The 25,043-nt window shown below is 38.5% G+C and overlaps 1 protein-coding gene across 1 annotated transcript in view; it reads left to right on the forward strand.

Annotated features, from left to right (window-relative positions):
• LOC112058507 (histone acetyltransferase KAT7) overlaps positions 1 to 12,551 on the forward strand; it is a 48,836-nt gene extending 36,285 nt beyond the window's left edge. Inside the window, exons 12-14 of the mRNA XM_024099390.2 lie at positions 2,608 to 2,701; positions 5,916 to 6,169; positions 7,580 to 12,551. Coding sequence (XP_023955158.2) covers positions 2,608 to 2,701; positions 5,916 to 6,169; positions 7,580 to 7,675 — 444 coding nt within the window. The 3' untranslated portion in view covers positions 7,676 to 12,551. The remainder of the gene's footprint in view (positions 1 to 2,607; positions 2,702 to 5,915; positions 6,170 to 7,579) is intronic.
• Positions 12,552 to 25,043: the final 12,492 nt, after the last annotated feature.

A 25,043-nucleotide genomic window follows, 5' to 3' on the forward strand; every position in this document is an offset into this window, starting at 1 on the left:
TTTATCCCCATATTCTTACGGAAATGGGAACCACACAGGGTGAAACCGCGCGGCGTCTTCATGAACAAAAAATTATTGATAATGAACAAAGGTACGTACCTGATAACATCCCGTTTCATAGAATCGAAGTGCTGCTAGAATGTATAATACTAGCGGTATTGGTATTCCTCTCTTGGTCTTCTGTGTTCATTCTTCATCAAACAGAGGCATATTATGCCTAATATGAGAATCTTTCGTACATTCCATATCGCCATAGTATTATACTGGGTTTACGCAATTGCGAATATATATCTTGGGCACTGATATAACTCGCTGTTTATAACTTCACTTATAACGATCCGAACGTCCACTTTCTAATAAATAAATCACGAATAACAACAAAAAAAATGCCAGGGGATGGTTTGGCTGACAAATATCGGTAATTCAGCAGTCAGCCGCCAGCTCCTGTCAAATGAGGGGTTTCTTTTGTCTATGAAACGCGTAGGGGTTGAATTCGACACATAGCGGCTGAATAATCCCCTTAGGGGCCCCCTACTACGACTATGAATTCCACCGTAAAACTGCAAAGAACTTTCCAATTCCAAATCACTTGCCCCGCGGCCCTGGAGTTACGGGGCTTAATGAAGACTCGGGACCAAAAAGCGATGCTGCCCTCAGAGGAGCTGCCTTACGCAACTTCCATCGTAAACATACCAGACCGTGTGGTCCAAAAATGTGTTGTGAAATCCATATTAAAGTATACCGTAGTTCAGTGGCTACACCCGCGTATTTCCCGGACTATCGGTAATATCGGGAGGAAAATTGCTTATATGGAACACTATCTATCTCACTACCATATCTCATTTCATCGTAATCCGTTAAGTCGTTCTATATAAATGGTGTAACTAATCCTTCATTGTTTTATATCCTACATGATAGATCATAGTGAAGATAAAAGTGCCGGACCATCTCCCACGTATTAGATAGATTGTCATGACCAGATGTCAGGATTTATTACATTTGCAGGAAGTCTAGACGTCTGGGAGCGTGTTTAAATCCGATATTATATGCAGTCGTCGTTCTCTCTCCAGACGGATTAATACTTAAACATATCTCTAGTACAGATCTCCTCATTCGTGTTTTGTTGACTCTTATCTATATTTCGCTCGTCGTCAATATTTTGATCTTGTCTGCCTATGCAATTTAAATTTAAGTAAAATTATTTGTTTGCATAAATAATTTATTTAATAGTATTAAGGGCATAATTACATTCCTTATTTTTTACATTTTTATAAAATAATATTGATGACGATGAGTACCCCTTATAAAGTAGTAGGCCCCCTAATTCATAAATCCTCTATTATAATTCACCCAATCACACAATTTTGATACAAAACTTTCGTTCCTTCATAGCGGGGTCCTCTAAGATATCTTATCCACGATTATGTCCCATTGTAAGCTACAGATTTATACTTTTTTGATTGTTTTTTATGTATATTCTGATAGATTTCTTCGTTTCTTATTCATGTCACACAATTATACTCTCGCTTTCTATAAAATGTAGTACTAGTAAATTTTTATGTTTTACGATGAAATAAAAATTATTTTTAAATAATCTTTGATTTTTAATTGTGAAAATGTGACGCCCTTAGATAGCGTGGCCGTAGACGATAGCTTTTGAGTTTTATGTTTTAAATAAACATATCCACTGTGGCTAATTTAGACATACAATAATGTTATTTATTGTTTATGAAAAAAGAGATGTAGGTATATCTTCACATTCTTCGGGGCGGGTGTCTAATACCGCAATTCCTCACACCTTGCAGAGGTTCTCTATAATTTATAATAGGTACATATACCTAATCGTGCAATGCCCTCAAGTCTTCTCGCTCGCGCGGGTCGTCGTTCGGAACAGACGTCTGGATTTATTGCGTTACTCCACAGCAGCAAGCGCCGTCTAGACGTCTGGCGGCGTGTTTACATCCGCAGATTGTCACCGGGGGGCGCGCACTGCGGGCCCGATGTTATAATATGTGAAACGTTTTGGGTGTCTCGCAGGGGACAGTAAATAATTTAAAAAGGGAGCCTTTACTTCTATTACCCTACCTAAAATTAAAAAAAAAATACACAAAATATTATCATGGAGACCTTCGGTTTGATCTTACTCTGCCTACAAACTCCTTCGATCCAAGTCTCAAAAAAGATGCTTTCTAGAGAGGCGTTTCTTCATCCCTTCCGTCTTTCAACACCAAAGGCAGACTTTAGCATAACTTCTATGTTTTTCTAAATCTCCTGCTAATATTTCTTTGGTCTCGTTATGAAGCTTACAGCATATAATAAGGCTTTGAAGCATACCAACAAAACAAACTCACATTTGCATTTATGACCATTGTTAGGATTAGGATTTATTATGATTGCGTTTTGACTATCGTTTCATCTATGCCAGAGTTTCCCAAACTTCGTTTCGCTAGTTTTGTCCTATTGTACCACATCCTAACATTTAATTGGTTTTGTGCAACCACTCCGTTGCACAAATCAAAGAAAAATATGTGAAAACTGGTTTTTTACACTTTTTTCAGCGCAACTGTTTTTGGTGAAAACTTTGTAACACGTATTTCTTGTCTACAGGAAAAGAACTCTTTTCTCAACTACAACGTGTCGTGTATACTCACGCTGCCTCCATACCAAAGGCAAGGCTACGGAAGATTACTCATTGACTTCAGTAAGTAAAACACATTAGTTAATTTACATAATTTACTAAAATTTTCCCAGCGGATGCACCTCATCATCATCATCATCATATTAGCCGATGGACGCCCACTGCAGGACATAGGCCTTTTGTAGGGACTTCCAAACATCACGATACTGAGCCACCTGCATCCAGCGAATCCCTGCGACTCGCTTGATGTCGTCAGTCCACCTGGTGGGGGGTCGACCAACATTGCACCTGTGCACCTCATAGATCCGAAAAAATCAATTTGAATTCTCTCTCTAGCAAATTTTGGAACAAAATCTCAGACACGACTGTTACTTTGAGTCCTGTAAGTTTGATACAAGAACCTGTAATGGCTAAACCTTCATCTACGGTACGTATATGGTAGGGCAATCTGCAAATTGGGCTATAGTGACTTTGGAAGGTAAAAGGATAATAAGCAAGTCTAAAGTCTGGCCTCTCAATTTCCAACATAGGTTAATTTATGACAACTCTTCACTAGAGACCTTTAACTGGTCTTTAACTTGAAAGATATCGAAGGGTTGCCACAAAGATAAGTATCTGGTGACTGAGGTTTATTGTATTATACCGAAGAAAATCTTGTGTCAATTGTATTGAAATTAGCACGCGTGGGGTACGCCTAAAAATTTGGGGAGCAGTGATCCATGCGTGGTCTATATAAATTCGCGAATCGCCGCACCTGGGCGGTCAACATCGTAAACCCTTGCGGGGTTTGTTTTGGCGTGCGGGGCGAGGGGGAGTCGCGACGCCGCGGCCGTCGACCCGACCTCGATCGATGCACTGCAGTATGGATCGGTCTGCAGTCTAGACTTCCCCACGGTTTAGGGTGGCTAAAGGGTGACTTCAACGAATTGTAGATGCGCGGAATTTTGATGGGAGTGTTAATTATTTGTGCCGTTTACTATGACTTTTGGGGATAGCTCAGTTTGTCTGTACTGGCCCGCCCCGCCTTCGCCCTGTTTAAATTGGATAGTTATCTGTAGTCTAACTCAAGGAGGGTCTTTTTATAAGGAATATGTAGCAAATTGGTGTTTGAAGTGCGTTCAAAAGGCCTGTGGCCTGCAGTTGACGTCCATAGGCTGATATGACGATCATCATATCATCAACAGTCGGTTAACGTCCACTGCTTGACATAGGCCTCTTGCATGGACTTCCACTCGAGCCGCCAGCATCCAGCGTCTCCCGCAACCCGCAACCCGCTTGATATCCTCGGTCCCTTTCCGGTGCGGGGCCACCTTTTCAGCACCTTGGAACACAATGTCCATCGGCTTTCGAACAATGTGCCATGCCATGTCAGTGACTTCGGTTCTTCGGCCTCCTCATTTCATTTGTTCTTTTGTATAGTTACAACTCTCGGACCAAGCAGATGGCCAATCTGATTGTATGTTTTTCCACCATTGCCTATAATCTGTCGGCTGATGATGATGATAAAAAAACCAAGGATCGCCACCTTTCCTTGTTTTTGGCTGCAGTTTGCCATCTCACTCGCTCCCGCTGTCTATACAAAGCTTATGACAAAAACTAATTACATAAACTTACTATAATTGTTTGATTACTCTACCAACTGCTTAAGTGTATTTAACCTTATTTTTTAAATTTTGAATTCATCAGCAGATACTCCGAATACTTAACCAGTCGGAATAAAGCATAGGTCACACCAACGCGTTCAATATGCGTCTTGTGTCCGACGCGGTTTAACGACTTTCCCCGATTTCTTACGTCAACCACAAATTAAATTAAAATATTACAGGTAGCTTCAAGCACTTTTCAAAAGTTAACTCTGTCAGTGAATCTACCACATGTTGGAAAAACAGATACTACCAAAAAACCCGGCAAGAAATCCCCCAGTGACGCCGATGCAATCGGAAAAAATATCTTAAACAAAACCTTTATTACAAGTATTATTAATTCATGTATTATTGTTGACCGCAGGAAAAAAATTGTTTGATACATGAATTAGTATTTTATTTTCGAAAAATATCACATAGTCACAGCCTAATCTACATATTTTTTTTTACTTTTAAGTAATGCTTAAAAAATAAAAAAATCAATACAAAAATAAATGGCGGGCCTATGAGTGTCCAAGCAACCGGTTTTAAATTATTTCACACAGTACTACAGTCTGAATTGTTTGACAAAATTATGGGCTCTCTTTATACATATAGATGGAAGAATTACTTGACCCCACACGTACTAATAATAAAATTTTGTTTGAAATATTAAAAAAAAAAAGAAACTAAAATAAATCACCGTCGTCAGTGTGGCCTTCGCTTTAAAGTGAAAGGTGTTCGAGTTGTCACGCTTTCACGCGCAGCTAAACGATAAAAATTATTATTGGTAGAAATAATTATTTCGTTGGTGAGCCACATTGATTTATTGCACGACATTTTCTTTAAGTGACAGTTTAATGTTAACCAACAAATTAAAAATTTTAAGTTCGATGCACATTATTTATTTACGGTGGTGTATCGCAATGCATTAATTAGCAGATTGAATTCATTTTTTAAAACACACAAAAACTAATAAGTAGAATTTTTGTATGTCGGTTTTCGCTGAACTACGAAACTAATTGATGTTTTTTTTTAACGTCACGTGAATTTGATTCTTTGATTTAAAGCTTTTTGGTAAACAGCGTCTAAATAAGTAAACTGAACTACTCTATATAAACTAATATTATAAAGAGGTAATAATGTAAGATTTGATTTTTTGTTTCTTGCGTTTAGCTCAAAAACTTCTTGACCGATTTAAAAAAATCTTACATCATTAAAAAGATGCATCTTCCCCGAGTAAATAAAGTCCCTATATTTTGTACCCGTATTCCCTCAAGATTCGAACGACTTCGTCTTGCTAGTGATGACTTACGGATCCGAGACTTGATCGCTAACTCTATAGGCCTCAAGAAGTCTCAACTGGCAATGAAGCGAGCTATGCTTGGTTACTCTGCGTGATGTAATCTGAAATGAGGAGATCCGTAGAAGAACCAATGTCACTGACATAGCTCAGTTAGTCGCGAAGCTGAAGTGAAGACATCAAGCGGGTTTCAGGGAGCGGTTGGTGGAGGCTCGAGACCGTGGTGTTTGTAAGTCTATGCAACAGGCCTATGTCCATCAGTGGAAGTCCATCGGCTGTTAATGTTTCCTACGGGATCGAGCTGAGAAAACCGCTGTACCTCTGCTGGTAACACTTTATTCGTTTTGTCCAGGCTACCTGCTCACAAAAGTGGAGGGCAAAGTGGGTTCCCCGGAGACACCTCTCTCGGACTTGGGGCTGATCTCCTACCGCTCGTACTGGAAGGAGGCTCTACTCAAGAGGCTGTGCTCGGCGCCCGGCCCCATGTTGAGCATACGCAACCTCAGCAGCGACCTAGCAATCGCCTCCTCCGACATCGTGTCCACACTGCAAGAGCGCGGCCTCATGAAGTACTGGAAGGGCAAGCACATAGTGCTCAAGAAACAGGTTACTGTTTTTATTACATCGTCGTCATCAACCCATATTCGGCTCACTGCTGAGCTCGAGTCTTTTCTCAGAATGAGAGGGGTTAGGCCAATAGTCCACCACGCTGGCCCAATGCGGATTGGCAGACTTCACACACGCAGAGAATTAAGATAATTCTCTGGTATGCAGGTTTCCTCACGATGTTTTCCTTCACCGATTGAGACACGTGATATTTAATTTCTTAAAATGCACACAACTGAAAAGTTGGAGGTGCATGCCCCGGATCGGATTCGAACCCACAGCCTTCGGAATCGGAGGCAGAGGTCATATCCACTGGGCTATCACGGCTCTTTTTTTTCTGTGTTTTTTATTACATACATTAGAATATAATGAATTTATAAAATGATTTATTTATTTTGCTATCATCCGCGAAAAGTCGACGAACCCATGCGACAACGTCACCCAGGTCCGACAAAATACTCTCTACGTACGTTTCACCCCGAAACCGGAGCATCCTCAGGAGATGTTGACTCTACAACTTATCCAATAAATGTCTATCCAATATAGAATGAATTTATTTGTTAGCACAACACATAACTACAGAATAACTTGAAAGTACCTAATACATTTATTTCTTTATGGAACCTCCGTGCCCATATTTGACTGCCTCCTTGGCTCCTTGTTATACGCGGTGGATTTAAATCACATTAAGTGTGACATTTTTTAATAAATGGACTATAAACATAAACGCACAAATAACAAAGATATTAGTAATTTTGTTTGAACGATCTTCAATTTCGATCAAATCTAACGATCATAAAGTGCCTACGACGTCATTAGTTCGTACCATTTTGTATGGGGCGTTTTTCAGAGATCCGTGGCAGTGCCGCAAATCTGACCCTTTAAATCCCTGTAACTCCCAAAGTAATGATCGCAGATACCCTGTTACTTTTACTTTTAAAATTGCTTTACTATTAGCATACTCTTAATTTATATACAACTAGCGGACGCCCGCGACTTCGTCCGCGTGGAAATCAATGTAAACTATCAACCCATATTTCACCACTTTAGGGGTTGAATTTTAAAAATTCTTGAAACATTGTATTTGGTATTTTTTCATGATTTATGAAAATATTTTTAAAACTGTAACTCTAAAAATTAAGGATTTTCATACAAACTTTCAACCCCTATTTCACCCCGTTCTATTTTTATTTTAGGGTCAAAAGTTATGTTTTGCTCCAAGGTCTCATTTACCATTATACCAAAACTTATCTTGATCGGTTTAGCCGTTTAGCCGTGAAAAGGTAACAGACGGACAGACAGAGTTACTTTCGGTAGGTATAGATTTAAAAAACTGTCATCATCCCTATTAGCCACATTTGTTCATCTCAGTTTGGACACGCTAGTGACACATGTTTGTTTGGTCACCAGGAGGTGCTCGAGGACGCGACGCGGCGCTGCACGCGCGCGCGCTGCGTGGACCCCGCGTGCCTGCGCTGGTGGGGCGGCGGCGGCGCGCCCCGCTGACGCCGCGCCCCCCGCGCCGCCCGCGCGCCGCGCCCGCGCCCGCTCCGCCCGCCGCTCGCGCCGCTCAACGTGTTCACCGCGCGCCCCGCCGGCGCCGGCGAGCGCTTCTAGGGCGCTGCGGCCACGTGCGCGCGCCGGGGGGACGCTCACTGTGACTTGTGCAGGTGTTCACATTAGTTGCTATTCATTGATTGTATGACTAATAGTTAGAGACGTATGACCGACTCTCTTTTCCGAAGAGTCGGCGCTGTGACGTCACGTGCGTGCGCCGGACGGACGCTATGTGACTGTTGTGCTGGTGTTGATACATGTAAATATTAGTAGGTAATAATTAATTATATGACAAATACGAAAATATCAGAGACGTACGCACGACCGACTCCAACTTCCAAGGAGTCGGTGCTGTGACGTCACGTGCGTGCGCCGGGGGGACGCTCACTGTTACATATGCAGGTGTTCATATTAGTAGATATTAATTAATTGTGTGACAAATAGAGACGTACGCACGCCCGACTCGCATTTCCAAGGAGTCAGCGCTGTGACGTCACGTGCGTGCGCCAAACGGACGCTCACTGTGACTGTTGTGCAGGTGTGTTGTTACATGTAAATATTAGTAAATAATAATTAATTATAAGACAAATAGGGAAATGACAGAGACGTACGCACGACCGACTCCCACTTCCAAGGAGTCGGACCTGTGACGACACGTGCGTGCGCCGGACGGATGCTCACTGTGACTATTGTGCAAGTATTGATACTTGTAAATAATTCTTAATAGTATATATGTAAATATTAGTGGGTAATAATTAATTATATGACAAATAGGGAAATATCAGAGACGTACGTACGACTGACTCGTACTTCCAAGGAGTCGGTGCTGTGACGTCACGTGCGTGCGCCGGGCGGACGCTCAGTGACTGTTGTGCAGATGTTCATAAATGTCAATATTAGTAGGTATTCATTAATTATATGACAAATAGAGAAATGAAAGAAACACGTACGCATAACCACGTGCGAGCGCCAGACGGACGCTCACGGTGACTGTTGTGCCGGTGTTGCTATATGTAAATAATAGTATATATATAAATATTAGTAGGTAATAATTAATAAAATGGCAAATAGAGAAATGTTAGAGACATACGCACGACGACACGTGTGTGCGCCGGATGGACGCTCACTATGACTGTTGTGCTGGTGTTGATACGAGTACATGTAAATAATTGTAAATAATAAATAATTATATGACAAATAGCGAATAAGCGAAAAAGCGACTATCATAATAATAGGATATATACATATGATATGTAGGTAAATTATCTAACTCTACGAATACTTAAATAGAGTTAGAGATGCACCAAACGATCACACGCAAATGGACCGACTTGCACGTCTATGACGTTACGTGGCGTTTATGGTAGATAACCACATATCGGCATCGGTAGTATCGGACGCATCGCATCAAACAGATCGTAGTATTCTTTGTACAAGTGCGTCCACTGATCCGCATCGTACGGATCGCACGAATGTATCGTAAAATTAATAATCCGTTTGATACGTACGATGTGGATATGTGGACGCCTACCATAATTGTGACTCTGTTGTTGAAATGATACAGTAACTATGTAAATAATATGATAAATGTAAATAATAGTGGCTAAATAATTGCTTAGTTTTACGATCAATTATATGACAAATAGAGACAATTCCAAGTACGCCAGGCTCGCACATCGTACGCTGTGACGTCACGTGCGTGCGTCGCTCGAACTCCTACTGTGACTTGTGGAAGTTTATTATCATATAAATAATGGTAGGAAGATTACCTATTTTTGCGAGTACTTATACAGGGTGCTCGGGAGTATTTTCCATAACTCTAGGGTTGTGTTCTTTAACAAAAATTAATTCAAAATATTCAAGGAACATGCGTTCTAAAATGAATGTTTTCGGAGTAAATAATATATCTTTTGTAAATAGATCTGAAAATGTGTCTGTGTTGTGTTGTGTCATTGTTTTACGTTTTTTAAAATGCAGCGACCAATTCGCCCGTTTGAGGAAAAACGTACATTCGGGTTACATAACAAAAGAAAGTTAAATGTATTTGAAAAAAACAGTTTCACACTTTCTTATATATTTCTAGAAGGTGCTAGAAATGTAGTGTTAGCCTCTTTAAGTCATTAACTCTCGAGAACTCTTGTATTGTATTATTATAGTAATTTAGTAATCTAGTTAAGTTGTAAGCACTAAGAACAAAGAAACTAGTGTTGTGTTGTATAAGACTTAGATTTTCAAGTATATTAATGGTAATTATGTATATGAATAAGAATATTTTCCCATTTCGATGATCTAAGTTATTGTAAGGTAATTTTTAGTTTAGGGTAATTAAATATAAAAATTTATACAGGATGCTCGGGAGTATTTCACATTACTCTAGGGTTATATTCTTTAATAAAAAAATATTCAAAATTTACAAGGAACATGTGTTCGAAAATGAATATTTTCGGAGTCAATAATTTTTGTTTTGTAAATAGATCTTAAAATGCTTCTCCTTGATTTCTGCGCGACGCTTAGGCGCCGCCGCTTACGTCATGGAAGTTATGGAAAATTCTCCCGAGCATCCTGTATAGATTTAGTTACCAGTATACCGGTAAATCGGTGTCTCTAAGTGATCAAACGTTCCGGTACACAATGCCGTACACTGCATTGTCAATTGAAATTCCTCTGTAATGTAAATAACTATGTATTGAATATAAATGTAAAATATATTTAAGTTTTTGCTTTGGAATAAACAGAGAGAGAATAGTGATAGAAAAATCCCACTTCTGAAACCTTACTGGAATTTAAATCAATTAAAATTAATTTATTTCTTATTTTTGAAACGTCAAGTTCGTCTATTGGTAGAGATTTTATTACCGGTAAGGTAATCAATATTAATAAATGAAATAAAGATTGAATAAATATTTGAGTAATTATTAAAATAATGAAATTATTCATTGTAAAATATTATAATTAAACATTATAAATATCTGTTGACGGTCAAAAAACTGTAAATATTTGTTTAAGGTCAAGAAGCTGTAAATATTTGTTTAGGGTCAAGAAGCTGTAAATATTTATTAGTATTAAAAAAAATATGTAACGCGTTAATGGTGACAGTTCTGTCATTCATTTTACATTGTAATTAAAAAAAAAACAAAACAACGTGTACTTATTACAATCCCGTAGATAGAGAAGCTAATAGACAACTGCAGGCTTATTCATTATCTTTTACGTACGCTAGTTGACATATACGTAATTGAGATTCTATGTAAAAATGTCATTCTGTGCATAGTGGTGTAGGTCATACAGTAGGTAAATGAAATTTTGTCACTTGATTTGATGTTTATTTTAATAGATTGATAATAAATTCTAAATAAGTGAATAGGCCAGCTGATGGGCGTGACGTTCTAAGTCTAAATATGAACGATTTTGACGTATCAACACTATACTGAACCATGTTTTCACTTGCTTGAACTTATAATTATTTTAGACCGTCTAACCGACACGCATCATAACATCGAATATCTAATCTCAGGTAAAAAGTCCACGCAGAAGACGTAAGTACTCTTTTTTGAGGGAATGCGACATATCCGTCTATTCACTTCTCCGTCTACGGTACAGCCGTTTTAATTAATGCGGCGCTAATTTAACTATTATTATTATTATATATAGATAGGTATAGTATAGTATATAGTAGATAGTATTCGGTCACATTACGAATCTATCTTATTATGAATTATGTATGTAAAATGAATTAATTTGTACAACTTTGTTTGTTATCTTTGCTCTAATATGGAAATTTAATTATTTGAAATTAAAGTCATTATTTTTCGATTTGTGCATTGTATTAAAAATATTATTATTAATTAGTATATATTATATAAGTAATATATTATTGTAAATATACATACAGTAATTCCATGAAATAGTTGTAAATATGTTGAAAATGTCATTAATTGTATGTGAGCGGTTCACTGTAAAATATGTTTATTGTTTAATAACATATTATGTTTTATTTCATAATTATAATGTAATATGAACATGTATTAATTAAAGTAATTACATTTCAAATAAAAAATAGTGGGTAGTTTAAAAATTGTTCCAGTTATCTGAACTGGAAAATATCCGGCTGCTGATAAATTTAATTTATTACATTGAGGGTAGTAGATAATTTTCCAATCAAATATAAGAGTAGGTATATCAAGCTTTAGCGTTTGAAAGCGTTAGCGTTTATAGAAAGAGAATCGGCGTGCCACATGGCTACAGATCCTGATTTTGCATAAAGACCACCCATCCAGTTACTAGCCTGGGTCAAAGTTGCTTAACACGGTTACAGTTTGGTTTACACCTTTTACAAGCTAACCTAATATAGAAGCTGGTTATAAGTGTGTATCCATTTTATAGCTGGTAATATAATATACTTCTCATCAAAAAAATGATGACATCATTTGATGACAAGTATATTAAGTAAAAACAAATATTTAGACTTTATGTAAAATCAATTTTGTGAAATTATTCCGTTTAAATTTTATGTTTTTAAATAAAAATGGAAACTGAAAATATTGATACAAAATTTGTTTTAAAAGTTGCGTTAGTTATGAATCGATAGATAATTCTAAAAAAAAGCATGATAGTATTACTTATAAGGAAACAAAACTAGATAAAAATAAATGAAAAGTTGTAAATATACTGTTGCGTTAATTAAATAGAAATTGAATTTTAATAGGGAATTGTGTATTTTATTTTGTACTTATTATTATTATTATTTTTATTTAATAAAGTCTTGTAAATTATTATTATTGTGAGTACATTTTAAAAGATATAATAGAAGTTTTTATAAATATAACGATTGGTTTGATTTATCATAAATTCTGTAATACAGTTATAGCATAAAGAAAAATTTCATCATCATCATCATCATTATCAACCCATATACGGCTCACTGCTGAGCTCGAGTCTCCTCTTAGAATGAGAGGGGTTAGGCCAATAGTCCACCACGCTGGCCCAATGCGGATTGGCAGACTTCACACACGCAGAGAATTAAGAATTTCTCTGGTGTGCAGGTTTCCTCACGATGTTTTCCTTCACCGTTTGAGACAAGTGATATTGAATTTCTTAAAATGCACACAACTGAAAAGTTGGAGGTGTATGCCCCGGACCGGATTTGAACCCACACCCTCCGCAATCGGAGGCAGAGGTCATATCCACTGGGCTACCACGGCTCTCGTTTAAAATCTATAAATCAATATTCTTCATTTATTTATTTCTATTTATATCAGAAACCATAAAATCAGAAGGCTCAGAGTCACACAACGGACGATGGAATGAGCTTGGAATTACTCCGTGTGATCGAATCAGAAATGAGAAGATCTGCAGAAGAACCAAAGTAAAGTTTGTCAACTTTGCCGTGGATTTTTCCGTGATAAAAATTAACTTCAATGTTAAAATCGGTTCAGCCAGAAATTAGCCTGGACAAACTGACAGACAGACAACAAAGATTTACAAAAAAGTTTTTGTAGTATTTTGTAAACTAGGCACTTGACATAGCCATTTCAACGTCTTACCTTACCTTTTTTATAGTAGTTATGGCGAATGTTAATGTTAATGTAAAAATAGTAATACCTTTATTAACTTTGCGTTTTCTAAGAAAAGGTGTTTTCTAGTGGGTGTTGTTTTCTGTCTCTCATAGATATATATAAATAATGGTGTCTACCGAAATTCCGGGATCGAATACCATAATTCTGTGACTTGGCTGCGGAGCATGGGCTAACAAACTTACACGTTTTAACAAATGACTCCGCTCTGGCTTTAGAACTCTTAAACCGTTGAATTATGAAATGAATTTATTTAAGTACGTAGATGTCACGTAACTGACATAATGCGACAGTCCCGCTAGCGGGGCAACCGGATATTTCTCGTTAAAGGTGGGAAAAAATCAATTATCGACTCGTTATTGAATTGAGGCCGGCATTTATTGCTCGGTTTGCTTCTACTTTGCAAATGTTTGATGTAATTGCACGGTTATTTATTTTGTACTAGTTGACGCCTGCAACTCCATCCGCAAGATCAGTGTAAACTTTCGTCCCTTTTGAAGTGATAACTTTATAACGTAACGCGTTACGGCGCCTCTTATGTTTCCCTTTCTCTCACGCATACAGCAGCAGGTTTAACTTATCACTTCTATCGAGTTTCCCGAGACGCATACATTAACTCTATTGCTATTCGTTGATTGGTACGTATACCCTATACCTACCTACAAAATTATTAGAATATCTTGAAAAGTAAAACTTACTTTAAGCATTTATAATGATAACGGACGGCCGCGATATCGTCCGTGTGAAAATCAGTGTTTTGTTATGGACAATAGACTAGCATTTGTTATCGCCGTTTAGTGTTGGAAATAGTAGTCTGTGACGGATATGACGTCGCTCGATCTCGTGTTGGCTTCAGTGTACTCGTGGCGTTCGAGCCGTCCACATCTCTTGTTGTGTAATTCTTTATGGGTTACTTGGGATAGGCGTGGAGAGTGACTTGAGTGGAAAAGGGGAGTGTTTGATATCAGTCAAAGGATCCTTTAACCCTACACACATCGTTCACAAGTACGTGACTCCACTCAAGGTCTCTCTCTGCCATTCTAGGGTCTTATTTTGGTTACAGTTTGATTTGTTAATTAAGTTGTCCTGACAAGTGTTGTGAATCATAACCTTTGTTCGACATTAGTTTTCTTATATTTGTTATCACCCTTTGAGTCCTATAATATCAGAAGTGGGATAAAGAACTTGTGCCCACAAAGTAAACAAAGATAACAACGAAGTTTTAAACTACCCTAAATCAGGCCAATCGTTTTTCATTTAATTGTTAAATCTGGTATGAGAGATCATTTTTCATAAAAAGAGGGTAACAAATTAGTGAGTAAAATACACCGATGAGTTTTACATTACGGTAAAGTTAAATTCGAATATCAATAGTGTGTGAATCGTGATTCCAAATTTTAAGTATTGACGGTATAACTTTAGTATTGACGGTATTGACAGAAATTGTTTAGAAATTGTGTTTCACGGTGTTCTCAATGAAATTTGCGTTTTAATATTATGACAAGACGCGAAATTATGCCGTATAGATTTTGTGTTAATAATTGCAACTTATAACTGTTTGAAATTTGTGAATTTTGGTTACCGGATTAAGTAACCCTACTGTCATTTTTCGATAAAAATTAGTCATACACGACCTTACATACAATGGTGACTTGAACTATACATAACCCTAGATACACAAGGCCCATACACACTCATTCGATTTAAAATGAGTCATACACGACTTTCAATAGTGGTTTGTACACGCTCAAGTTGTCAGTGTAAACGGAACTGCATCAGGGACGGACGCGATCCAGGGACGGATGCGCCACCAGGATGGCCGAATGTTATCGCCGTTTAGTGTTGGAAATAGTAGTCTGTGACGGATATGACGTCGCTCGATCTCGTGTTGGCTTCAGTGTACTCGTGGCGTTCGAGCCGTCCACATCTCTTGTTGTGTAATTCTTTATGGGTTACTTGGGATAGGCGTGGAGAGTGACTTGAGTGGAAAAGGGGAGTGTTTGATATCAGTCAAAGGATCCTTTAACCCTACACACATCGTTCACAAGTACGTGACTCCACTCAAGGTCTCTCTCTGCCATTCTAGGGTCTTATTTTGGTTACAGTTTGATTTGTTAATTAAGTTGTCCTGACAAGTGTTGTGAATCATAACCTTTGTTCGACATTAGTTTTCTTATATTTGTTATCACCTTTAGAGTCCTATAATACATTTAACTACAATCATGCTTGATGAAAAGCAATGATGAGGTCTGGGATTGAACGCGCTTGTCCTGAAAATGCCTATTCACTCTTGCCTGGAAGGTGTTTAGATTATAGGTGGCAGGAAACAGACGGCGGATCGTTCCACACTTTAGCACTTCATCCGTTCGTTCGTCTGGATGTCGACGACGTAGGGAACTTGCTGTTCGTCTTGCTGTTCTGCGCTAGAAGGGAGAAGCTGGATCGAGATCGTGGAGTACGTTGAGCACAATCTTCAAAACATATCCGGTAAAAATTCGACAGACATGCAGTGACGTAGCTAGGTGCAAATAAACAAAATAGATCACACTAACGTCTTAACTGGTTAGGTTTTGTCAAGTAAAAATATTCATCAGCTCTTTTTCTTTTTCAAAATTCCTTCTAAGGTCAGTTTGATCGCAAATTTTTGGTCAGGATTCGAGGGCCCCCTGAGCTTGAGAGGCCTGGGCCATTGCACTGCCTAGTCCCTAGCTACGCCGTTGACATGCAACATTGAAATTACAAACCTACATTCCTTATTTAACTTTATTACACCTTTCATTAGTAGTAGAGCTTTTTGTGACAAAACTAGTCTAAATTACAAGTACCATATCCTCACGATGTAAAAAGGAAAACCGCCAGATATCATTATCATCAACCCATATTCGGCCCACTGCCGAGCTCGAGTCTCCTCTCAGAATTACTACAGGGTCAGGAAACCTTCATAAAATGAACTATGTATTACATCATAGCAAAGATTACGCATGTGCCCATAAGAGGGTCATTCAAAATAGGCAAATGTTGATGATTCAGATAATGAACTAAACCGAAGTATTTGGATATATTTTTTTTTTAATAAGCAAGCGCTTAGCTGAAATCATGCCTGATGGTAAGCGATCATGCAGCCTATGGTGGAACGCGCTTGCCTAGAAGATGCCTATTCACTCTTGACTTGAAAATACCCATATTGTAGGTGGTGGGGAAAACTGAAGCTGGGAGAGCATTCCACATCTTTGCAGTGCGTATAAGGAAAGACGAGCGTTGTCGCTCCACATCTAACCACCGAGACGAGGCGGTGAGGGGTGAATGTTTTGCGACGTCGGAGCGGCACCGCTCAGTTGTTTATGCGTCACAACTTCACAAGGATTTACAGACTGTCCAATGCTACTACGACATAACAACGTTGCGGCGCCGCACCGCTCGTGTGTCCGCTGATACGGTCAAATCTTTGCGATGCGGCGCCGCAACGCATCGTGTGCCCTAGCTCTTAATCCATATTCTCTACGCTCCATAACGCACGCGATACGTTTTCATCTCATTACCGATCTGTGTGTAGTCGACCATTCAGTAACGGGTTTGTTACCTGTAACAAAAAAGGTTGACTCTTCACTTGATTAAGGATGGGTTAAAGAAAGCTTTTTATACCTATTAAATATCTTAATTATCATTTTTCATACCTAGATTATATCACTAGCAAACGCCCGCAATTTCGTCCGCGTGGAATTCAGTGTTTCACAAATCCCACGGGAAGCATAGATTTTTCTGGGATGAAAAGTGCCTATGTGCGTATGTGTTAATAACCAAATCACTTAAGTAGCCGCAGCGTAAAGGAGGAACAAACATACACACAGACACACAAACTTTCGCCTGTTAGTGTGTAGGCAGGTAGATATTTAAAATCATTTTTATTCCCACTAACATTTTAATTATTTCTTCTTCCGCATTTTAATTGCACGTGTAAGTTTTTTCGCTAAGCGTGTCCAGTAAAAACTACGCCGTCTCGCTTTATGGTCGAATAGGTAGGCATAAAGTACTGGACCATAGTTATAAAATTACCAATAAGTACGATAAACTATATACCTAGGTTCTGCCTGGGTTCGTCTAGTGGCTAGTCATTGTGGCTTTGAAAAATGAATTCCTAGGTCCAAATCCTTCCACAATTCTCGGTAGCAGGTAGAATTGGAAAGTTTTTTTTTATTCTTAACAAGTTAGCCCTTGAGTACCACTTACCCGATGCTAAGTGATAATGCAATCTAAAATGAAAGCGGGCTAACTTGTTAAGAGGAGGCTGAAAATCCACACCCCTTTCGGTGTCTACACGACATCGTACCGGATGACAGAGACCTACCGCTAAATCACTTAGCGGTAGGTCTCTGCCGGTAAGGTGGTAACTAGCCACGACCGAAGCCTCCCATCAGCCAGACCTGGACATATTGTGCAATATGCCGAATAATGATGAATCGGTATCAACTCATATTCGGCTCACTGCAGAGCTCGAGTCTCCTCTCAGAGTGATAGGGGTTATTCCAATTGTCCACCACGCTGGCTCAATGCGGATTGGCAGACTTCACACACGCTGAGAGTTATGAAAATTCTCTGGTATGCAGGTATCCTCGCAATGTTTTCCTTCACCGTTTGAGACTTGTGATATTTTAATTTCTTAAAATGCACACAACTGAAAAGTTGGAGGTGCACGCCCTGGACCGGATTCGGAGCCATACCCTCCGAAATCGGAGGCAGAGGTCATATCAACTGGGCTATCACGGCTCAATGATGAATAATAATAGCAAAATCTTCTTAATAACTCTTATTTCTTATATTCTATTCACTATAGCTACTTATTCTTCAGTTTCATGTTTACCAGTACGTACAGAAGATCACCTGAGGTCTTTGCCTACGCATGGTGGTCCTGAGTTTGAGTTCACTCTTGCTACTGCGGAGGAGGTGAAAAAACATATCTTTGCCATCAACTCAGATGCAATTGGCAGTGATGGCATTAGTAGAAAAATGATAATTACTTCGCTTGACTGTATTCTGCCAGTTTTGTGTCATATACTAAATTTCTCGCTTTCTTCTGCTACATTTCTCTGCTCATGGTGTAAAGCCTATGTGGTTCCTATTCCTAAAATCAATAAACCTTTAACTCCTTCTAATTATCGTCCTATTTCTATCTTACCTTTTCTTTCAAAAGTTCTTGAGCGTATTGTACATGAACAACTTAGTCTTTATTTAATTAGACATGATATTTTAAGCCCCGTTCAATCAGGTTTTCGGTATGGGCATAGCACAACTACAGCCTTAGTTAAAGTCTGTGATGATATTCGCTTAGCTATTGATAAAAAATTCCTTACCATTATTGCACTTTTAGGTTTTAACAACGCATTTAACACCGTAGACTTTGATTTACTTTTAACTTTATTGAGAATTTGTGGTATGTCTCAATTTGTGGTCAATTGGTTTCAAACTTATTTATATAATCGTCAACAATGTGTGCGTTTAGATAATAGGCTATCTTCGTTTATTAATCTTAATTCTGGCGTGCCTCAAGGTGGTATTCTTTCTCCTCTTCTATTTTCCGTCTACATAAATTCTGTTACATCAGTCTTATCATCATCTCATCATCTGTACGCTGATGACTTACAAGTGTATTTATCTGTTCCTATGGATGATCTACATAATTCTATAAATGTTCTGAATACTGAGTTAAATAAAGTTAGCGCTTGGTGTCGGTCATTTGGGGTTCAAGTGAATGCAAGTAAGTCTCAAGTGGCTATTATAGGTTCTTCTTATTTCTTTTCTTCTATATCCTTTGATACGTTACCAGCAGTTTCAATTGATGGTGCAACAATACCTTTTAGCAGTACAGTCAGAAATTTAGGTTTAATTATAGATAACAACATGTCTTGGGTACCGCAAGTAACAGAAGTTAGTCGCAAAATTTTTTCAGCTGTCGGATGTCTTAGACGATGGAAAAACTTTTTACCAATTAAAACTAAACTTTTGTTAGCTAATACTTTGTTGTTACCAATTTTAGATTACGCGGATGTCTGCTATTTAGACTTGTCTGAGACTTTGCTAAATAAATTGGAAAGGCTACAAAACTTGTGTATACGGTTCATCTTTGGTCTACGTAAATTTGATCACGTGTCTCAGTATCGTGCTCAATTACAATGGCTGCCAATCCGATCCCGTAGAAACTTACACGCACTTTCGCTCTTATATTCTGTTTTATATAATCCTCGAACGCCACCTTACTTGAAAGAACGATTCAACTTTGTTGGTAGAAATGTTGAGTGCAATTTACGGGCCAGGGATGAAAACCGTTTACAATATACAGTATGCCATTCAGTGAAGTATCAAAAATCATTTACAGTTAAAACAGTCAGCCTGTGGAATGAGCTACCGAGTGACATAAGACAGTCCGCGTCTCTAAGCATCTTCAAAGATCGTGTTAAAAAGTACTACTTATCTACTATACTATAATAATTATTATTTAAGTAGTTATGTTTATTTATTATGTATAATTATGTATAATATTTATATATTTATTATGTATTTAAGTGTACTCATATTATTTTTTTTATTATTTATGTATATTTAGTATGTAATTGTATTTAATTTAGTATATTATTTTAATAGTTTAATTATTATAGGTATGTTATATTGCACTATCCGCTTTCCTTTCTTTAAATATTTTATTTAAGGTTGTCTGGAGGAGATCGCTTTTAGCGATAAGACCGCCTTTGCGCATCTTACTTATCTATTCTTTTTTTTCCTTCTCTTTTTTGTATCTTATTTGTGTGCAATAAAGTATTAAAATAAATAAATAATAATACAGACAGCCATAAATAACTCATTCTATGACTATATCGACGTCATACAATCTTATCATTAGTATATTTTCGGGCACAATCGTTAATTTTGTCCGTAGGCAGTACTGACGTCAATAGAGTCTGACTACTAGATAAGCATAGATTTTTGTTTTCTTTCTTATAATTATATATCTAACGTATAATAAAACTATAACAGGTCCAATTCGGTACACTGAAGATATCGATTTTTTTTGTTGGAGGGCATTACTGAAACCAAAAATATTTTTCTTTTACTTTTTGTCTGTCTGTCTGTTCGTGTTTTTGTTGACCGCGCATCACTTAGAAACTACTAAATGAATTTAAATGAAACTTTGCGCGATTTGCGATCATAATACGAAGAAGACTATTGGCGAGAAATAAGGGTTGAAAGTTCGTACAGAAAGTTCTTTTGTTTTTCAATTTACATTAATTGTAAAAACTGGTATGTGTACCTACTACCAGAAAAATACTAAAAATAATATAATTCATGAATTTTCAAAATTCCCTTAAAAATGGGGTTGAAGTTTTTTTTAGTATAAATCGTTCCAGTTTTGAGTAATATTTTTGAAAATGATTAGTGGAGTATGTCTTGTAAATAAAAAATGCGAAAATATAAATGGAAGCGGATGAAATAGGGGTTTAAAGGTTACATCGATTTTCTCGCGGGCGTCTGCCAGTCTTAAAATAAATAGATCTTCTATTTTCAAAAGTCGGTATGGCTTTGGCTATAATTGTCGGAGGTGTGCTTGCGTGCGTGAAAGTCCTCTCAACAGAGTTGCCATGATTAAAGTCGGGTTGCACCCTGTATTATTTGTTTTGATAATAGTCCGATTGAGATTTTCTGGTAAGGACTCGAGGCCCCCTGAGCTGCCCTGGGGCACTGCACCGTCTAGCCCCTGGGTACCAGCTACCAGTGGCGAAGCGTGGAATATAGATGAAGGTAAGCCGTCCCAAAGAAACGGAAATTCATATTCAGCGTGATACAAACCGTTTTATCATAATATATTTATACATATCTATATTAATATTTTAAAGCTGAAGAGTTTGTTTATTTGAACGCGCTAATCTCAGGAACTACTAGTCCAATTTGAAAAATTCTTTCAGTGTTAGATAGCCCATTTATCGAGGAAGGCTATCTATATTATCCCCGTATTCCTACAGAAACGGAAACCACGCGGGTGAAACTGCGCGGCGTCTACTAGTGTGTTTATATTAATTACAACAACGAATATGTACAAATTTTTAAAAGGTTACCCGGTGGAAATCGGTTTGCTTGGACTCTTCGCTGCTGGTAGCTACATCATTGCATGTGGACTTATAGAATGGTGGGTTGCTAGCATAACTGAATAAGGCTTGGCAGATGGCACTCAAATTATGCAAAGTAAAGGTATATACTCAACTCACAAGATATTATAAAGAATCTTTAGTAGCAAAAAAATATAAATAGTATATAGAAGTAATCAAACGTGAACTCGGCGCGACGGGCGGCGGGGTGAACAGTCGTGGGGTCGTCCGGTTCACTTTGAGGAGACAATGCCTCCGAGGGCGCTAACGTCGCGCTCAGAAGGTTAAAGGAGCAAGGGCGGTTGTCTACCTGCCACGTAAATGTCGCCCAGGGTACTGCCCTGTAGCCAAGTGGCACGTCGATTCTCTTTCTACAATCGCAAACGCTTCAAATACTAGAAAAATGTATGGGAAATAGGAATGACATTTGCAATCGACAGGTCACGTGATCAAGATCTGTCATTCCCATACATTTTTCTAGTTTTCGAAGCGTTTGCGATCGTAGAAAGAGAAGAAGAGAGCATGAAAATCTCTTTCGATTTCTACACGACATCTTACCGGAACGCTAAATCGCTAGGCGGTAGGTACGTCATTGCACGCACCACGCGCAAAATACATAAGTAGGTAGAGTACAGTAAATAAAGAAGGATTGACTCATTATGAGCTAAAAACTACACTAATGTAATATGACGCGGAAAAGCAGCTAGTATTGTTCCAACATATACCCACAGTAACATTGGTAATAGGTATAGTCACTTAACATCAAGTACGAATAAGATAGGAACTCGTAGCGTTGAAATAAACGAACTTTCTCATCCAGTCCAGTCCAGGTCCAGCGGAAAGCCTATTTACGTGGCGTACGTAAACCGTACGAATTTGAGAAAAATATAGGGTAAGGGTAGGGTAGGGGTAGAATCCGGGCAGGGGTAAGGTGGGACTGGGAGTAGGGAAGGGTAGGTGTAGGAGTAAGGAAGAAGTCCACAAAAGTCAAAGCGAAGCTTGCCCGGATCCGCTGGTAATATTATATTATCCTGGGTAAGGCTATGAAATATTGGACTTTTATATCCATCCACTGACTACCTGCAACCTGCTTGATATCTTGTGGGGGTGGGGGTTACTAACACTACTCTTTCTGGTTTGCGCCATTCCATGCTTAGGAGGTCCATCGGCTCTTCGCATTAAGGCACACAGATATAGATAGGTATATTATATGTACATACTCGTACATATACCCGTCAACGTCATCGCCTTTGTTACTGGCAGATAATGTAGTGTTCCGTTTGTGTAAGAATGTTTAAAATCGATCTAATGGTTTAGGCGTGAAAGCATAACAAACAAACTCACATTCGCATTTATAAGTTACGAGTAGGTTTCTGGGAACCGATTGTCAACGATCGTCTTGCCGGAGGCGGTCAATTATGCAAATAAATCTCTATTCTCGCTTCTCGGAGCCGGCTGACGGCTCGCTCCCGTTGCCGCGTCGATTAATAATTGAGTCATTTTGTTAACGAGTGCTCTGTTCTTTTTTTTTATTATTTTATTCTTTACAAGTTAGCCCTTTACTACAATCTCACCTGATGGTAAGTGATGATGTAGTCTTAGATGGAAGCGGGCTAACTTGTTAGGAGGAGGATGAAAATCCACACCCCTTTCGGTTTGTACACGGCATCGTACTGGAACGCTAAATCGCTTGGCGGTACGTCTTTGCCGGTAGGGTGGTAACTAGCCACGGCCGAAGCCTTTCACCAGCCAAATTGTTCATCTGTTTATTGTATTTGATCAAATAATACCGAGGACGGAGTCAAATCTCAAGCCAAAGCGTAGCTACCGACGTATCAATACAGGGCCTCCATACTACAGGGAACGTGTGAACGCAAAAATTAGTAAAATGTAATCCACAATCTCACTTAATCTGGTGTTTTTTTTAAAAAAAGCTGCTTATATTATTAAACTTCCGTTAAAACTATTTTTAAGGGAAATACAGCCACTACTAGAAAAGCCTCGAATGATTTACATTTTTTTGCTCCCTATTATATTTTTTCCACTAAATTCTTGTAAATTCGGGATTTGCCACTCGTCTATTGGGACCCCCAACTAATTTTGATACGGACCCCTTTCAAGGCATATTGCGCCACTGTCTCAAACAGTACAATTACCTTCTTTAGGTTTCAGCCTATTTTAACGCAATACAGGGCCAGGCCTCCCTCCTTATAGGAGAGGGGATATGGAAAGAAAAAAAAACATTCAAAAATTGAGCCACATTTAACACCCAGACCACTTGGCAAGTCAAAACCAAAAGTAGTTTAAGCATCAGAACACCACTGTGTCATATTTGGCACAACCTTTATTCAAGGTTGTGCCAAATATGACACACCTTTGTAACATGAAATTGAAAATTTAGAAAAACCCCCAAAGGTTAAATTATTAATTACACTCTCGATCAAGTCATAAATAGTATCTTTCAGAGCGCTTTCATTTGGGACCCCACTCGAGAATATTCGCAGACATTCGGTTATTCTTCCCCACTTTCACCCCCAACAACTTTAAAACGGCTAAACCGATTTTCATCAAACATGTCTAAGAACACTCGCACATAAATGTCCTTTAACACAAAAAAATAAATTGAAAACGCTTCATCCGTTCTGGAGCTATGACAGACAGACAGACACGTAAAACTTATAACACTCCTCTTTTTGCGTCGAGGGTTAAAAAGGGTCCAGCTTAGCATTATGCTGCATGTACCAAGCAAATATTGGACATACTAATACTAATTTTCAGCTGATTACTTGAACCAGACGACACTACGGAAATGCGTAGCCACATAACGACATAAATGGATGTATCATGTACCCACCATGATGCTCCAATGTGGGTTGGTGGGCTTAGAGTGATAATGTTAAATTCCTTAACAACCATTCAGATGTTAATGATAGTGACCGGAATAACGTGCTCTCCAAGGCAAACTGAGAACCTGAACTAAAAAGAACTAACTTAAAAGAAAGAAATAGGTACTCGGTATCTCAAAAAGCCCGACTCAGGATTCGAACCCAGGGCCTTGTGATCCGAAACCACATAGGCTCTCTTCATTTGTTATCAATTGTAACTGAAAAATTGACAATAAATCTGACATTTTTTTTTTATTCGATACAAGTTAGCCCTTGACTACAATCTCTCCCGATGTTAAGTAATGATGCATTCTAAGATGGAAGCGGGAACTTGTTAAGAGGAGGATGAAAAATCCACTCCTCTTTCGGTTTCTACACGACATCGTGTAGAAACGCTAAATCGCTTGATGGTACGTCTTTGCCGGTAGGGCTGTAACTAGCCACGGCCGAAGCCTCCCACCAGACCTGGACCAATTCAGAAAACCTCCAGTGGTCCAGTGGGGATCGAACCCAGGGCCTCCGTCTAGTAAATCCATCGCGCATTCCACTGCCGTGATAGCCCAGGGGATATGACCTCTGCCTCCGATTCCGGAGGGCGTGGGTTCGAATCATGCACCTCCAAATTTTCAGTTGTGTGCATTTTAAGAAATTAAAAAATATCAAGTGTCTCAAACGGAGAAGGAAAAACATCGCGAGGAAACATGCATACCAGAGATTTTTTTTTAAT

The sequence above is a fragment of the Bicyclus anynana genome, chromosome 9 (genome assembly GCF_947172395.1).
Source record: "Bicyclus anynana chromosome 9, ilBicAnyn1.1, whole genome shotgun sequence".
Taxonomy (NCBI): Eukaryota; Metazoa; Arthropoda; class Insecta; order Lepidoptera; family Nymphalidae; genus Bicyclus; species Bicyclus anynana.